At 50.1% G+C, this 18,211-nt stretch overlaps 2 protein-coding genes across 2 annotated transcripts in view; one reads left to right on the forward strand and one right to left on the reverse strand.

The window, feature by feature from the left end:
- Positions 1–3,019: 3,019 nt before the first annotated feature.
- Positions 3,020–14,720, reverse strand: Rtn2 (reticulon 2). Its single transcript, XM_008852038.3, has 10 exons — positions 14,527–14,720; positions 11,915–11,959; positions 11,351–11,821; positions 11,003–11,263; positions 5,434–5,641; positions 5,037–5,175; positions 4,848–4,917; positions 4,678–4,724; positions 3,731–3,789; positions 3,020–3,518 (listed from the first exon to the last, which is right to left on the reverse strand). Exons 1-10 carry the CDS (start codon positions 14,558–14,560, stop codon positions 3,437–3,439), a joined length of 1,416 nt encoding a protein of 471 aa, XP_008850260.1. The 5' UTR covers positions 14,561–14,720; the 3' UTR covers positions 3,020–3,436.
- Ppm1n (protein phosphatase, Mg2+/Mn2+ dependent 1N (putative)) overlaps positions 14,559–18,211 on the forward strand; it is a 7,296-nt gene continuing 3,643 nt past the window's right edge. Inside the window, 1 exon segment of the mRNA XM_008852095.1 lies at positions 14,559–14,766. Within this exon segment, the coding sequence (XP_008850317.1) occupies positions 14,559–14,766 (208 nt within the window).

Consider the following 18,211-nt stretch of genomic DNA (forward strand, 5'->3'; position numbering starts at 1 on the left):
GGATGTGAAAAAGTTGGATGTGGTGGTGCACACTTGTAACTCCAGCTCTGGAGAGGTGGCGGTGGGAAGATCAGAAGTTCAAGGTTACTGTCAACATCAACTACCTATCAGGTTGAAGTGCAGAGATCTGTTGTGGGAGGAGGAAGCTAAAAGCTTCTTGGTGACTGGAGCGTAAGGTATGCAGAAAGAGGTTAGCCTGGAGGAGACAAAAACATTCTTAGCCTGTGGAGTTCAAAAAGTCTCTTGAAGGCACTAGGGAGTCATAGCAGGTTTTGAACAGGAGAGGGGCAGGGAAAGGTTGGTATTTTAGGTGGACTCTCCTAGCCCCCATGCTGAGTGGCTGGAAGAGAAAGACGGAGACTGGGGAGGAAGCTGAGGGTTTGAAGAAGGGCCTGGAAAGAGGCACAGGAAAAAGCTAAGAGACTTGGGCAGGCAAACTTGAACACACTACTTTGTGATTAGCTAGCTTGGGAAGGACAATTCATGGTGACAGCACAGGCCTGCTGCTCTGCCAGAGCCTCAGTTTCCTTCTTCTGTCAGCTCATCCCTGTCATCTATCAAGGGCGTCCCTGGTCTCCTTGCGCGATGTCGTTATAGGTTCCAATTTTTTTTCTTCGAATTAATGAAATGTGTTATCAGATGATTGCTTGATGCTTGTCTGGTGCCTCATGAGACCAGAGCTCAGGTGGGCATCATAACCCTAACCCCAAGCTCTGCCACATACAGGGCTAAGCCAGAGCAACTGAGTCGCAAGTGCTCGTTAAGAGTGAGCAAACATCTGATTAATATGTGCATGCGTGATTAAACTCCGAAGTGAGCAAGTGATTGATTTTAAATCATTTGAAAGAACGACGTGGAAGATAATTCCAATCTGGACTACTTTAGAACTGTGGAGACGAATTCATTTTTTGAGTCATCTGATTTTCCTAAGGGGGAGAAAAACAAAGTAACCAGGAACAGAATAAACATTTTTTCTCTGCTAGCAGCACTCTTAAAGAGTATAGTTTGGAGGAAGAAAATGGGAGAGATACTCCCGCCCGAAAGGTGGAATTGAACCACTCTGTCGCTAAACAGCTACAGGTTTGAAGCCTGCACCCCAGACCACTGAGGATCATCCGGGCAGAGAACAACTTCTCTGCACACATATATAAAGCTCAAAAATGGAACTCCTTATTACTTATGGTTATTTTCTGTGAAATGCCTGAGAAAATTAGTTCAAATCCGTATAATTTTTCCTATCTTTTTATCTGAAAAATGTTTTCAAAGTCTTTCTTGCGGTGAGAATAATAACTTCCCTTTGTATAACCATCTCATTTGCATAATGCCGTGCATTCTGGGAAGCAGCACCAGGAAGCGGCAAGGAAACGCGCCAGCTGTTACAATACTAGGAGAACTTTTTGTAACGTGAAAAGTCAGTTTTCTGAAGGAACGACATTCATCATTCGACACTCGGAAGCCCCTTGGAGAGAGAATTCGAGTTTTTCTGCGAAGGAGAAGAGAGCTTCTAATAGGGTCTGGGGGCACGCAGCCGCAGAGCTCTGCGCAGCCGGACACGGGGCTGGCGCGTCACCTGCTGTTCTTTTGTGGAACTGCAACGATGTGTGGACTCAATGTTTTACTGAGCCTCTACTGAGTCCCTAGCACTGTCCCAGGCGCTGGGGTTGACACCCAACCTGTTCCCGTTGTGTTTAGACGATAGAGATCATCCGTTTCTACACCTGTTTGTTATGGCCGGGAAAACTGAGGGAGAGACATGGATTTTATCTTCGTCCAGTTCCTGCCGCCCAACTTTCTAGGGGAATCAAATCTATACCATCATAATTACTATCCATACAAAATCTGTCATCTCTTAAAAACATTGGGGTTTCTTTGCTTGCTTGAGACGGGGTCTTACATGTAGCCCAAGCTGGCCTCAAATTCTCTATATAGCCAAAAGGAATTCTTGATCCTCCTGTCTCTACCTCCCAAGACCTGTGATTATATGCACGCACACATTTTTTTCTTTTGTTTATTTATCTGCTTATGATAGGGTCTCACTCTGTATTCCAAGCTGGCCGGGAACTCACTATGTAGCCCAGGTCAGCCTGGGCTTCCAGGAAATCCTCCTGCCTCAGTTTCCCCAGTTCTGGGATTACAGGCATGAGTCACTACACTAGCTGAAATTCTAGTGTCTTCCAAGTGTCTCTGAGTCTGTTTCCCCATATGTGCAACATGTCTGATCCAACTGATTTCACTGTTAGAATCTGGAACAACCCATCAAGTATAAGTCGACTTAATGGAATCGGCCACTGGGAGGCACTCGATGACGACTATTTCAATTCTGAAACTGTGCTGAATCTGGGTGCTAAGATGGGTTTCGAGGCTTCAGCATTCCTGGACCCAAGTCTCCACCCCTGCTGACTGATCCTTTGACATAAACACTCTGTTTTATAAGCGGTGTGAATAAAAGCATCTTTGGAAAGTTTTGCTTTAAAAGGAAATGTTTTTATGATTTTTTAATTGTGTGTGTGTGTGTGTGTGTGTGTGTGTGTGCGCGCGCACATGGGAGGCTGTGCACATGAGCAGGTGCCCAAGGCAGGCATCAGATCCCCTGGAGCTGGACTTACAGACGGTTGTAAGCCACTTGATGTGGGTGCTGGGACTGAAACTCTGAAACTCGGGTCCTCTGCAAGAGCAGCGTGTTTTTAATTGCTGAGCCATCTCTCCAGCCCCCAAAGATTTGCTTTTTTCTTGTTTGTTTTGAGATAGGGTTTCACTGTGTAACTCTAGCTGGCCTGGAATTCGATTTATGGACCAGGCTGGCCTCATACTCAGAGATCTGACTGCTTCTGCCTCCCCGGTGCTGGGAATAAAGAGGTGTAGACCAGGCTGGCCTCCCTAAGATCTGCCTCCCTCTGCCTCTTAAGTTTTAGGACTAAAGGCGTACACCTGCCTTCCCGCCACATTTCTAAAAAATGCTTTTCGGTGTAGGAAGGTGAAGTTGGAGGGGCCTCAAAACACAGAAGGCCTTGGATTTTCCACCGGAGTCTTTATTACAGTGTAAATCCAAGCTCAGGGCTCGCCTGGGCCCCATGCAAAACCCCAGCATTGGGGCTGGGGGCATCTGAGACGCCAACCCCTCACAGCGCCTCCAGCGGCCGAGTCGCAGAAGTGCAGGGCGTTGCCCTGTCTGCTTAACTACAAATCCCAGCAGGCTTCGCGGTCAAAGAGCCTAGTCTTTCCTGGACTCTTCGAGCAGAGCCTCTTGGGAAATGTAGTCCAGGAGCCTCGGGGGCGTTTGTTGTTGTTGTTTGCAAATTCCCTTGTGGGAATGATCCTTATACTCAGGGAAATGTCTCGGCCAAGAGTGGGAGAGGATGTGGATGGATCGGAACTGAAGGGGAACAGAGGGCTGCTGGAGTGGGGGCAGGCGTCCCTCAGGCTGAGACACCCCCTCTCATTCAGCTTTGGCTTTGGATCCGGAGACTGCAGATGCTGCTGAGGCTAGGGCTCCGGTCCCTGGAATCTTAGCTCGGATCCTGAAGGAGCAAAGTTTACGATCATCAGGTGTGGCAAGAGATAGAGATAGAGGAAGCTTAACATCCAAAGCCAGCCCCTGACCTCCACCTGTTGGCCTACTTTGAGAAGGGGACTTTGTGCCCCGGGGGACTTGGGGATGGGGAGTGTAGAACACAAAACAAAAATGGTGCGAGCTCCTGTTCCCACTCCCATCATCTTCCCAGGCACTTACTTAGCTTTGATGTGGCTCAACTGATTAGTCACCAACCCCACATACTGGTCAATCTGGGCCTGTCGAGACCAAAGAGGCAACGAAAGAAATTGCAACTGGTTCTGTTAGTTCATCTCCAAATCAGAAGCTGGAGTGTGGCCCACCCTCCAGTTTTAACTATGAAAGTTAATACACACCCCCTCCTGCCTTTTGGCATTGTTGAGACAGAGTCTCATGTAGCCCAGGCTGGCCTCTCTCACACTTGCTATGTAGCTGAGAGTGGCCTTGAACTTCTGCTGCTGCCTTCACCTCCCACATGCTGGAATTACAGACATGTACCACCAGACTGGATTTTATGCAGTGCTGGGGATGGAACCAGGGCTTCATGCATGATAGGTAAGCACTCTACCAACTGAGCTATATTCTTAGCCACACCACCCCGTTTTTTGAGACAGGTCTTTGCTATATAGCCCAAGCTGTACTTGAATTTACAGAGATCCTCCTGCCTCAGCCACTATGTTATTACATGGGTGAGAGAACCCACCCACAAATCCCCTTGGAACTCAGAGGTTTGAGTTGTAGGGTCAGTAGCTTGGATCATTCTCTAAGTGGGGAGTGATGTATTAATATTAGTTTCATATGAATTTTATTCTACTTTATCGTTTGGTGGTGCTAGAGGCCCTTGTGCACAAAAGATACTTTACCGCAGAGCCACGGCCCCCAGACTCTCATGGGTGGATTCTAGGCAACTGGTCTCAAACTCATAGCTATTCTCCTGCCCCACCTTCCTGGGTGCTGGAATTACAAGCATGAGCCACCACTCTGGGTTTCTAAGTTTAGTTCTGATGAGGTAAGGCAGCAGCCAGAACACCTGAGTGTGCCTGACATGATCTGTCTGGGGAAACCCTGACTATAGAAGAGACGCTGTCACACCATCCGTTTTTGGCCTCCACGCTTGCTGTACCCACCTGGTGTTGTCTGTACAGAAGAGGGACAGTGAACAAAGCAATCACTCCTGGGGATACAGAGATGGATGTCAGGCTGTCCCAGAAGACAGACAGCAACATGGGGAACCTGTCCCCCAACAGACCCAACAATCCACTTCCCCACCCTGCCCCCCACAGCCTTCCCAACTCACCCAGGATGAGAAGAGTCAAGCCATTGAAGACGGCACCCACAAAAGTCAAGATGTAGAAGAAAAGAGCCAGCTGGGGGGATGAAGGGGATGAGGGTCAAGGTCAGAAGGGTCTGCAGGCTATGAACTTGTCCCATACCCCAAAGGGAGAGGTTTGGGAACCCAGGAGCTGGTCGGGAGTTGGGGGGGCACCTTGAGAGAATCCACCAAGTCTTCCACCAGGAAGAAATGTCGCAGCTGTGTGGCTGTGGAGACCACGTGAGAAGCAATCTGCTGGGACAAACGCTCTGTCTGCTCCTGAGTCAGTGTCAGGTCCACATCCAGGTAGGCCCTAGTGGGATTAATGGAGGGTGGGGTGATCTAGGAAGTGGTTGGGGTTGAGACTTGGCGGGGTACTGGAAGTGGCTTTTTTAGAAGGGCAAGAATGGGACTTGGGTAAATCAGAGTTAGGGCTGAAGATTCACCCAAGTTTAGGGTTAGGAAAAGGGACAGGGATGAAGCAATCTAAAATCAGGGTTAAGGGAGTCATGATTAGAGAGTGGTCAGATGAATAATCAGCGGGTCTGGGACAGGGGTCCAGGGTCCTCACTGGAAGGGGTTGGTGCCATCGCCCCGGTGCACAGCCTGCAGCACTTTGCGGTAAACCCTGAGAGAGATGGTGGCGCAGAGCCCCAGCAGGGCCACATATGCAGCCACAGACACGATGCTAAAGTGCAGGAGGCAGAGGAGGGAGACCATGAGGCCCGTGAAGACCGCTCCTGACGTCCTGGTATCCTTCCAGTACAGCAGGTCTGCCACTGTGGAGAGGGAGACATTGGGCTGCATGTGAATCTGCCTGGCAACCTCTTTTTTGTCTCACTGTGTAGCTAAGGCTGACTTTGAACTCCTTATTGAACTCCCTATATAGCCAGGCTGGCCTCTAACTCATGATTATCCTGTCTCAGTCTACTGGGTGCTGGGATTACAAGTATGCTCTGCTGTGCCCAGTGTCTGTATGTCTTTCTGTCTTTCTTTCTCCCTCCCTCCCTCCCTCCCTCCTTCCCTCCCTCTCTCCCTCCCTCTTTCTTTCCTTCCATGTATATGAGTATTTTGCCTGTACATAAATGCACCCTGTGTGCAATGCCTATGGAGGCCAGAAGAGGGTATCAAATCTCTGGAACTGAAGTTACTGACTGTTGTTAGCCACCATGTGGGTGCTGGGAACTGAACCCAGGTAGAGCAGTCAGTGCTTTTAACTGCTGAGCCATCTCCTCAGCCCCCATGCTCAACTTCTTAATTTATTCTTTCTTTTTCAGAATGAGTCTCACTCTGTAGCCCAGACTGGTCTCAAACTTAAGGCCATCTCCTGCTTCCTCCTCCTGAGTGCTGAAGTACTGAGGAGCAAACCAGAACTGGAGTTTTGGATGGTTGTTAGCCGCCATGTGGGTGCTGGGAACCCAGGTCCTCTGCAAGAGCAGCCTTAACCACTGAGCCATCCCTGCAGGGTTACATGGTCATTTGTGCTGTGGCTGTGACATCCTTCATCTTATTCAACCTTGTACTCAGTGCTAGGTGTTCACTTGTTTTCTGCCCCTCCATGGCCAACAGTGTAGCAAGTAGCTTCTTTTCCTGCAGATACTGTCACCTCCTTGAGCTTTTATTTCTGAAACAGATTCCCCTGAGAGAATCACTTCAGTGGACCCATTGTGGGGTTATTTTGTTTTTATTTTTGTTTTTGTTTGGAGACAGGGTCTCACTATGTAACCCTGGCTGACCTGGAACTCACTATGCAGCCGGGACTGGCCTTGAACTCACAGAGATCCACCTGCCTCTGCCTCCTGAGTGCTGGGATTACAGGGCTATGTCACCACACCTGGTTACCAACACATTTTTCAAAGTCTTAAATGTGTGGTTAACACTACATGCCTTTCTGAACCCTAAACACAGACAAATGATCCGGTCCACAGACAGTCAGTTCACTTCCTAAGCCCAGACTGAGCCCCTGACGAGTGACCTCCTGCCTCTGACGCTTCCCCTTACCCATCTAAACCTCCTCAGCCCTCCCAAGAAACCGCACCCACTAGAGCCCCAAACCACAACCTCAGCATCCTTCCATTTCCTTTCCAGACCCTCACATGTTCCCTCCCTTACTTCGGTCAAAATGACCTATCCAAAAGACCAGTCCCTCTGCTGCTCCCTCTCAGAGTCTGACCCTCACACTTCGCACTTCGGTGTGCCCCAGGTACATATCTTCCAATTCATCTGTAAAAAGAGGCGAGTCCCTTTCTTTCCCTAATGTGGGTCCCTCCCACGCTGACTCCCTAGCCAAATGCCAGTGTTGGGGGGAGGGACCAGGTCGCCTGAGGCGGGGTCTAAGTTTAGGCACGCTGGGGGGAGGGGGCCTCCCCGCAGCTGTGCTGGCACATCCAGGCCCTGAGTGACAGCGCCTAAGCTAGGGCATGAGGCTGGGGGAGGGGACCTCCCTGCTCCTGGGCTCCAAAGCAATGGCTTGGAGGAGTGGGGACCCCCATGTCCCTAAACATCCCTTCCCAGACACCCCCTGAGAACTCCCCCTAGTCCCATCATGTATCTCTGGGCAGCCAAGGACCCCGAGGAAACCATGCCCCGGATTGCAAGGAGAAGTGGATAAATCTGAAACCCCTCTCTGCTGACCACCCCAATCCAGTCCCAGGACGCCCCACATTCCCACCTTTGCTCCCCATCTTGGCTGGGAGAGAGAGGCTGCGAACGGTGGTTTCCAAGGATTTTGCTCACTTTAGTGGGACCAGAGGGAGAGAGCAGAAGGGAGGGGCCACTTTGTACCCAACCAATCCCTGTCCAGAGAGGTGGGGACTCTTCCAAACCTGGAACTTTGTAAACAGCCAAGGAGATGTCTTTAACCTACTCTTGGCGGTTCCTAGAGACAGAGTGCTTTTTGAACTAAGGTTAGCTCTGTTTGCAAATGACCGATGCATACAATCAGGGGAAAATAGACAAATTTTTGTCTTTGGGGTTTTTGTTTTGTTTGTTTTGTTGGCATATGGTCTCATGTAACTCTACTGGCCTTGACACCTGCCCCTCCTCCAACCTCAGCCTCCCCAAGAGCTAGGATTAAAGATGTAGGTCACCAAGATATGCTAAAAGGAACTTGCTAGGTAGCCCCTGCTGAACTTGAACCCCTGATCTGACAGCCTCTGCCTCCCAAATGCTGGATTACAGGTGAGCGCCACCACACTTGGCAAGAGTAAAGTGTTTCTTTTTATTTGTTTTTAAAGACAGAGTCTCTTGGGGCTAGAGAGATAGCTCAGCAGTTAAGATGGTTCTTGCAGAAGACCCTGGTTCGAATCCTAGCACCCACATAGCAGCTAACAACTGTCCGTAACTCCAGTTCCAGTTCCAGGGGATCCGACAACCTCTTCTGTCTTCTGTGGGCATTGCACGACATAGGTGCACTTTCTTACATGCAGGCAATACACACAAACATATAAAATAAAAATAGTAAATAAAATTTTTAAAAGAGTCTCACTATATAGCCTTGGCTTTCCTGGAATTCACCATGTGGACCAGGCTGGCCTTGAACTCACAGAGATCCACCTGCCTCTGTGTCCCAAGTGCTGGGATTAAAAGCATGCACCACCACTCTTGACAAAAGTAAAGTATTTTATTCATTCATTCATTTTTTTAAATTTTATGAATATGGGTGTTTTACCTGCATGTATTTAAGTGTACCACATGTGTACAATGCCTGTAGAGGTGAGGGGAGGGCCTCAGGTTCCCTGGAACTGGAGTTACAGAAGGTTGTTAGCTGCATGTGGGTGCTGGGATGCAAACCCAGGTCCTCTGCAAGAGCAGCCAGTGCTCTTAACCACTGAGCCATCGCTCCAGCCCCAAGAGTAAAGATTTTTAAAGCCCCATGGGCAGCCAGGAAGATGGCTCATCGGGAAGAGCATGGGCAGCAGGAACCTGATGTTCTGAGTTCTATCCTTGGAACTCACATAAAAAGTGGGATTTGGAGCTGGGCATGGTGGTGCAGGCCTTTAATCCCAGCACTCAGGAGGCAGAGGCAGGCGGAACTCTGTGAGTTCAAGGCCAGCATGATCTACATAGTGAGTTACAGGCCAGTTGGGGCTACAAGGAGACCCTGTCTCAAAAAGACCAAAAAAAAAAAAAAAAAAGTGGGATTTGGTGGTGGGTATCTCTAATCCCAGCTCTTCTCTGGTGAGATGGGTGGCAGACACTGGAGGATCTTCTGGAAGTTCTTGGGCTAGCTAGCCTACTGTACACGTGCAGCAGAAGAAACTAGACAGCCCCTGCCTCAACACAGTGAAAGGTGAGAACTGACTCCAGAAAGGTGTCCTCTGACCTCCACAAGTAGGATGTGGTTTGTGCACACACACACACACACACACATTAAACATTTTTAAAAAGGGGGTGGGAGCTGGGCGTGGTGGCGCATGCCTTTAATCCCAGCACTTGGGAGGCAGAGGCAGGCGGATCTCTGTGAGTTCAAGGCCAGCCTGGTCTACATAGTGAGTTCCAGGACAGCTGGGGCAACAGGAAGACTCTGTCTCAAAAAGACCAAAAAAAAAGGGGGGGGGCAGGAGCGATGGCACAGGCTGTTAATGCAGAAGACCCAGGTTTGATTCCCAGCACCCACGTGGCAGCTGACAACTGTCCATAACTCCAGATCTGACACACTCTTCTGACCTTCATGGGCATTGCATGACATGGATGCACTTACATAACTGCAAGCAACACACTCATACACATAAAATAAAATAAAAATAATTTTTAAAAAAAGCCCAGCACATGCCAGCAGGTGGATCTGTGAGATCAAGGTCAGCGTGGTTTACCTATCAAATTCCAGCCAGGCCTACCTAGTGAGACCTTGTCCTGAAAAAAAAAAGGGTGAGGGCTGGAGTGATGTCTCAGAGGTTAAGAGCACTGGCTGCTCTTGCAGATAACCCAGGTTTGGTTCCCAGCATCCACATGGCAGCTAACAACCTTCCATGACTCCAACACCCTCTTCTGGCCTCTGTGGGCATTGTACAACATGGGTGCACTTACATGCATGCAGGCAAAACATTCAAATACATAAAAGAAAAATACATAAATCAAAAAAGTTTTTTTAAGAAAGAAAGAAAGAAAGAAAGAAAGAAAGAAAGAAAGAAAGGGAGAGTCCCATCAGCACATTGAGGAAAGAAGTTTCTTTCCAATCTGTTTATAGAGAGAGCATTCCAATGAGGGAGTATTAACTTTTCTGCCATCAGCCCCAAGGAATGCTAATTTTTTCTGTGGGTGGGGAATTATATACAAAGACCCATAGGGAGCAGGGCCTGGTGGCTTGAAGGTTTGTAATCCCAGCTACTTTGGAGGCTGAGGTAGGTAGATGGAGACTTCAAGGCTAACCTGGGCCACTTACTTTGACCCTCTCTCAAAAAGTGAAAAGAGAATTGAGAGGGGGGTGTTGCAATGGTAGAGCATTTGCATAGCTTGTTCAAGGTTTTGGGCTTAGTCCTGTGTGTGTGTGTGTGTGTGTGTGTGTGTGTGTGTGTGTGTGTGTATGTTGCAGGAGGGGAACACCAGATTCCACAGGAGTCTCAAAGGATTTTGTTTTTTGTTTTTTTTGGTCTTTTTTGAGACCAGGGTCTCCCTATAGCCCCAGCTGTCCTGGAACTCACTATGTAGAACAGACTGGCCTTGAACTCACAGAGATCCACCTATTTCTGCCTCCCGAGTGCTGGGATTAAAGGCGTGCACCACCACACCCAGCAAAGGATTTTGTTTTTGAAACAGGGTCTCTCTATTTGGCACCAAATGGTCTGAGACTCTCAATGTAGACTAGGCTAGCTTGGAGCTCACAGAGATCCTCCTGCCTCTGCTTTCTGAATATTGGGATCAATAGGGTCTCCCTGTAGCCCCAGCTGACCTGGAACTTGCTATGGAGACCAGTCTGGACTCAATCTTGGAGAGATCTGCCTGCCTCTGGAGTACTGGGATTAAAGGCATGTACCACCAGGCCCAGGGCCAAAGGGCATCATTTTAAAAGGACCCCCTTCTCTACTGTCCTTGGTTCCTGTGCCAGGCTGATGCCTTTAAATTTAAATCTTCCCACCTTTTGCCTGCCTGTTTACTGTCAACTACAGGGCCCAATGGAGGCCCTGGTCCCAAGTCCTTACCTAGAGGGCATAGCTGCAGTGTGAATTCTGATTGGTCTGTGCTACCCAGGCACTGTCCTGTGATTGGCTCCTGTGCCAGTGGCCTCCAATGCTCTTCCTCCTCATCCAGCAAAGCCTCATCAGGACCAGAGTTCGAATCTTGAGATCGTGGTGGGGATGGTGTATGAGCCTGAGGGGCCCCTGAGCTGGGGCTAGGCTGAGGAGTCAGGACTTCATGTTGCAGATACAAAGACTGAGCAAGTTGGAGTTGCAGGTTCAGTTCTGGTACAGTAGAGAGAGAAGGCCATGAGCTTTCTTCTTAGATGTCCCCTGTCACAACCCATCCCTGGTACCCCTATAATGTCTCACCTTCTCTAGCCTGGCTCGCCTCCAATCCATCAGTTTCCTCAGTTTCCAGTGGGGTGGAGCTGCTGGTGGCTGAATCCTCCCCAGATCCTGCACTCTGGGCAGCCCAGCCCAGCTGGTCCAGCCTCAGCCTCAGGTCCTCCAGGGGATGCTCAGTTGCAGGCATGGGATCTGGGTCGCCGTGCCGTCCAGGCTCTGGGGACTGGCTAAGGCTAGGGATGCTCTCTAAACTGTCCCCTAGGCCGGACTGTGGGGGTGGGTCTCGGGGTTCTGAAACAGAGCGACCCTGGGGCCGAGGGCGCCGGGCAACTGAGTCCCTACGACCCCCAGAGCCCACAATGCCATCAAAGGCAATGTAGGAAAAGGTCAGCTCCCTGGGGGTACCCCAGTCCTGCGATGTGGTCTCCTCCTCATCGTCCTCTGAGAATTCCCGGGCTGTGTGCAACTCCCGAAAATCTGAGTCGTCATTCCCTCCTGCAGTGCAGAGAAGAGCCTTCAGCCTCTTTAAGCAAAACCCTGAGCTATCCAGTCATAAAACCCCTTCAAGTCCCCATCTCTCCACCTTACCTTCTGTGGAATCGGGGGTAGAAGAGGCTGTAGATGGAGCTTCTTCTGCAAGGGGAACAAATTGAAGTCTCTTAGTCAGGCGTGGTGGCGCACGCCTTTAATCCCAGCCCTGGGGAGGCAGAGGCAGGCGGATCTCTGTGAGTCCAAGGCCAGCCTGGTCTACATAGTGAGTTCCAGGACAGCTGGGGCTACAGGGAGACCCTGCCTCAAAAAGACCAAAAAAAAAAAAAAGTTTAGACAGTCTAAAATCATAGAAATGGGATGGAAGAGATGGTTCAGTGGTTAAAGACACTTGCCACCAAGCCTCATGACCTAAGTTCAGTTCCTGGGACCCACATGAAAGGAGAGAGTGTACTTTTGAAAGTTGACCTCTCTCTGACCTCCACACAGACATCATGGCATGTGCAGGCCTACACACATACACATACATATTCACACAAAATCAAATGTGAAAAACTTTAAAAAACAATAACAGAAGCGTACCAGTACTGGAGCCCTGGATGGTTGGAACTAATTGAATCTTAGAATACTTGAATCACAGGACCCTTAACATTCTGTATACAGAAAGTAAAACCTTAGGGGCATATCAAGTGTTGACAGGCCTGGTGGCACAGGCTCATAATCCCAGGTAGTAAGGAGAGTGAAGCAGGAGGATTACAAGTTCAAGGTCTGCTTGGGCAAAAACTTAGCGAGATTGTTTCAGAATGTTAAAAAAGGCAGGGGGGGGCGTGCTGGAATATAGCTCAGGAGTAGAGCACTTGCCCAGGATGCACAAAGCCTTAGGTTCAATTAATCCCCATAACAGAAGGAGGAGGAGCAGGAAGAGGAGGAAGAAGAGGAGGAGGAAGAAGAAGAAGAGTGGAGTGGTGGAGTGGTGGAGTCTTTGAAATTCTAGATGTTCCTATCTACAACTGGGTATTTAGCTAGGTGCTCATGAGGTTGAATCCTTGCCTACTGTGCACAAAACCCCGGGGTTTAATCCCCAACACTGCACAAACGGGTGTGTGGTGGTGCATGATGTGGTACCTCCACATCAAAGAAGTGGAGGTAGGAGAATCAGAAAGTCAAGGTTATCCTACGATTGCTATATACTGAGTTCCAGGCCAGCCTGAGCTACATAAGACCCCGTCTAAAAGAGAAAGAAGAGAAGTTCTTATCTAAGAGCCTTAATCTTAGAGTCTTTATATTAGGAGCCTTGGAATGTTTCAGTTCTTTCAACAAACATCTACTGAGCACATTTTATGTGCCAGGCACTGTTCTGGGCCCCAGAGGGTCACAGTTATGAATAAATTAGACAAAAGTCCCTTAGCCTTTAAAAGTTCATACCCCATGGAAGAGATGGGCAATGAATAAATAAATACATGACAATGCATCCATAAAGCAGGGGAAGGGAATCTGAGAGTGCTAGTTGAGATAGGGTAGTCACTAAGGCTTCTCCATTGGCATCTGAGTTCAGTCCTGAAGCAAGGAAGTCATACAGATGCCTAGGGAAGAGTCTTCCAGGCAAAGGGGAAGGTCAGTGCAAAGTCCCTGGGTTAGGCACTGTGCCTAGCATATGTGAGGAAGATATGTTTGAAGGTATGAGTGAAGGAAAGTGATTGTAAGGGGTGTGGAGGGGAAATGAAGGAGAGATGGGGACACAAGAAGTAGAGGCTGGGGACAGGCCTGCAGAGAACCCCCCCCTTGTCATCCTAGCTAAGGACAAGATCTTGGAATGCTGGGAGGGGAGAATGAAACTCTAAAAATGTCCAAATCACACATTCTTAGAACTTAGGCTTCTGGATACCCAAGACATGCAAGTGGCTAGATCTGCTAGCGTTGGCATCCCCAGCTGTCAGAACCACCCTGTGTGGGTTGCACGATGATAAACACGGCCTGTCAGAAGTCTAGGCTCAGAGATGAGGCGAATCAGACCAGGGGTTTGTAACTGGGAGGCCAGCCCCTCAGAGCTAGCATGGGGCTTGGCTGTGCATACAGGAGAGCCTCAAGATCCTTCGGAAATTTAAACTGGACAACCCCTCCCCCGTTGCACTTTCGAATTTTCTCACCTGGGCATCCAGAGGCCTGATCAAGGAGTGGGGTCTCCCTCAGAGTTCACCACTAATGAGTGGAAAACTCGCTAAAGACCCACAAGTCTTGGCACCGACCCAGGGATGGCTGTTTTCTAGGGACAGGGGGTTGGATATCTAGGGTGAGGTGAAGACTGCCTCTCTGGGTAGATCATGAGGGTAAGATGCAAAAATGGGTGCTAGGGGGAGTCAGATCCTTTTATTCTCTACCTCTTTAAGTCAACCTCTCTCTCAGACTGCTCAGGCCAGCACCAGGGCCCAGGGACAGCTCCCCAAGCGCCTGCTGCGTCTCCTGCTGGGCGGGGCGACCTAGCCTGGCGCCCAGCTCTCCATCGTAGGGACCCCCAGCCTCGCCCCGTTTCACCGGGTCCTCGGGGTCAGGCTGCCCCCAGATGCCGCCAAAGCGCGGGGGGAGGGGAGGGATTCCTTTGTCTCCTTCGCCTCCTTCATCCTGCGGGCCCAGCGTGGAGAGGACGGAGACCCATAGAGGACCGCACTTGGGCTTCTGGGCCACACACCAGGCCCGAGTCTCCCCATACTCACTGCAGTGGGCGAAAACCGGCAGGACCTGCCCCATGGCCCCCCTCGGGCCTGCATCGGGACCCCCGCCCACTCCGGCCGCGCCGCCCTGGGCCTGGGGCCACGGGCGCTCATCTCCGCCGCGCCCACGACGCCGCCGCCATCCTCCTGGCCGCCTCCACCTCCCCGGCTGCTCCTGCAGCCGCCACCGCCCTCTGCTCCACACCGCGAGGGCGGGCGGGGCCGGGGAGAAGGCAAGGCAACGCGAGGCCAGGGGGCGGGGCCAGAGAGCGAGGGGAGGGACCATGGACTGAGGGGCGGGGCCTCTGAGGAGACGGTGCTGCAGCTCCGGAGCCGGGGGCGGGGCCTAGGGAAAGGGGCGGGGCCTCGGAGGAGAATGCAGTGCAATGGGGGCTCAGGTGGCGGGGCCAGGGGGCGAAGGGCGTGACCTGGGAGCGCTGCAGCGCAGGGGCCGGGGACCGAATTAGGAGCTAGGGGCGTGGCGGGCGAGCGAGAGACCCGGCCTCTGAGGAGAAAGTACTGCAGCGCTGGGTCAGGGGGCGGGGCCAGGGAGTGAGGGGCCTGGGAGCGTGGGGCGAGGCCGGGGGTCAGGGAAGGGGCCGGCGAGCGGGAGGCGGAGCCTTGAAGTGAGGGGCGGGGCCATGGAGCAGGTACTGCAGGGCGGGGCCGGACAGGGGGCGGGGCCAAAGACTAAAGGGTTGGGCTGGGAGCGAGGAAACAGGGACTCCAGTAGGGGCGTGGCCAGAAACACAACCATCTGAAGAGGCGTGTCTGGACCTAAGGGGCGAGGCCTTTAGAGGCAGAAGGGTGGAGGGTGAGGGTTTGGAGAGTGTCCAGGTGAAGGGACAGGTGAAGGGAGGCCTGGATCTCAGAGTTGCCTTGGGACAGTCCACGGGTGGCATTGAAGAGGTTGCAGGAGTGGGAAAGGGGGCCGGAATTTTACTCATTTTTATTTATTTATGGGAGGGAGGGTATGCATGGAGGTTCAGAGAATAACTTCCAGGAGTTGGTTCTGTCCTACCAAGTGGGTTTGGGGGATTGAACTCAGCTTTTCACTCACTGAGCCATCATCCTGCGCTGACCCCAACATAGTTAAACTTTTTTTTTTTGAGACAGGCACTCCCTGGAACTCACTATGTGATCAGGCTGGCCTTGAACTCGCAGAGATCTACTTTACTTTGCCTCCCAAGTGCTGTGATTAAAGGCATGTGCCATCACATCTGGCATGCTTCTATTTTAAATTTTTTTATTTATTCTTTAAATATTTTTTTAAATTTATTTATTATTTTTATTTTATGTGTATGTGTGTATTGCCTGCGTGTAGGTAAGTGCACCCATGTCATCCAATGCCCGTGGAGATCAGAAGAGGCTGTCCCCTGGGACTGGAGTTATGGACAGTTGCTAGCTGCCATGTGGGTCCTGGGATTTGAACCTGGGTCTTCTGCAAGAACAACCAGTGTTCTTAACCGCTGAGCCATCTCTCCAGCCCCTAAATATTTTTATTTAATGTGTATAGATGTAATGCCTACATGTAGGTAGGTGCACCTGTGTCGTGCAATGCCCTAGGAGATCAGAAGAGAGTGAGAGATCCCCTGGAACTGGAGGTACAGATGGTTGTTAGCTACCATATGGGTGCTAGGAACCGAACCCAGGTCCTCTGTAAAAGCAGCCAATGCTCTCAATCAATAAGCCATCCTCTGCAGGTTCCATAGTTTTCTTGAGACAAGGCTTCATGTAGCCTAGGCTGGTCTTGAACTCAATACATAATGGACGTTTTCCTTGAAGTCCTGTTCCTCCTGCCTCTACCTCCCAAGTGATGGGATTACAGACTTATAACACCACGTCTGGCCAAGAGGCCATTTTTGACTAGTTGGCTTTGGGGAACTGAGCTTGGATTGCTTAGATTTGCTTTGAAGCCAGTGTGGCACATGCCTGTAATGCCAGAACTGTGGAGGCAGAGGCAAGAGGACCAGGAGTTTAGGGTCAGCCTCAGCTACAATAATGAGGTTAAAGCCAGTCTGGCCTACATGGGATGCAGTTTCAATGAAATCAAACAAAGGTGGGTGAGGTGGCACACTCCTTTAATCCCAGCACTCAGGAGGTAGAGGCAGGAAGATTTCCCTGAGATGGAGGCCAGTCTGGTCTGGGTTCCAGACCAGTCAGGGATACATAATGAGACCCTATCTCAAAAAATTAACAAAATAAAACAATGATTTTGAGTCTAGTGGTTGGCCCAATGAAGTGGAGGGGTTTCCCTGCATGTCAGTGCATTATATGTGTGCCCAGTGCCTGCAGAGGTCAGAAGGGGACTGAAAATCTTCTGGAACTGGAGGTAAGGACAGGTGTTAGCCACTATGTGGATTCTGGGAACTGAATATGGATCCTTTGGAAGAACAGCCAGTGTTCTAACTGCTAAGCCATCTAACCAGCCCCCAAAGGACATTCTGTGTGTAAAACAGATTCTATAGTTTATTTCTTTACCACACCACATACTTTTTCTGTAACTCAGTTTCCTAGTCTATAAACTGGTAGCATAAAATAATCTCTGCGGCTGGTGAGATGGCTCAGTGGCTGAAGGTGCTTGCTGCCAAATCTGATGACCTGAGTTCAATCCTCTGGTACCCACAGGGTCGAAGGAGAGAACAGACTTCTGCAAATTGTCCTCTGACCTTCACACACACACACACACACACAATAAGTGTAATAAAATAAAAAATATTAAGGGGTTGGAAAGATGTCTCAGGGCTTAAGAGCACTGGCTCCTTTTCCAGAGGACACAAGTTTAGACTGCCTGTAACTCCAGCTCCAAGGGATCCAACACCCTCTTCTGGCTTCCATGGGCACTCCCCTCCTCCTCCCAACATCTCTTCACACACACAAAAACACACACACACAAAAAAAATCTTCAAACTGGGCATGGTGGCACAGGCCTTTAATCCCAACACTTGGGAGAACAGAGGCAGGCAATCCTGGTAAGTCCGAGGCCAGCCTGGGCTACATAGAGTTTCAGGCCAGCTGGGGCTACAGGGAGACTCTGCCTCAACAACACACACACACACACACACACGGCCCCCCAAAACAACCAAATATAAATGTTTGGGTGGTTGGTTTTTTTTGGTCTTTTTTTTTTTTTTTTTTTTTTTTTTTTTTTTTTACAGCTGTCCTGGAACTCACTATGTAGACCAAGGTGGCCTTGAACTCACAGAGATCTGCCTGCCTCTGCCTCCCAAGTGCTGGGATTAAAGGCATGCACCACTACGCCCAGCTACACTTGGCTTTTTTACTTGGGTGCTGGGGATCTGAACTCAGGTCCTCTTGCCTCTGTGGCAGATACTTTACCACATTTCAATGACTTCTTAAATAGAGGAATAGATAATTCTGTATCTAAGGAATATGAAAAATACATGTGAATATGTAATATATACATGGTAGGGATGTGGTAAAAAAGGTTTCAAGAAAAATACTTGAGGGGCTGGAGAGAGCATGTCACAGGGCAGGAGAGTTGGTTCAGTGCTTAAGAGCATTGGTTGCTTTTGCAGAGGACCTGGGTTTTAGTATTAGCCACCACATGGTGATGGCTAACAATCCTCTGTAACTCCAGTTACAGGGGAAATCCTACAACCTCTTCTGACCTCCCCAGGCATTGCAGGACACGGGTGCACTTACATACATGCAGGCAATACACTCA

Source organism: Nannospalax galili, unplaced genomic scaffold (genome assembly GCF_000622305.1).
Source record: "Nannospalax galili isolate Female #2095 unplaced genomic scaffold, S.galili_v1.0 scaffold385, whole genome shotgun sequence".
Classification (NCBI taxonomy): Eukaryota; Metazoa; Chordata; class Mammalia; order Rodentia; family Spalacidae; genus Nannospalax; species Nannospalax galili.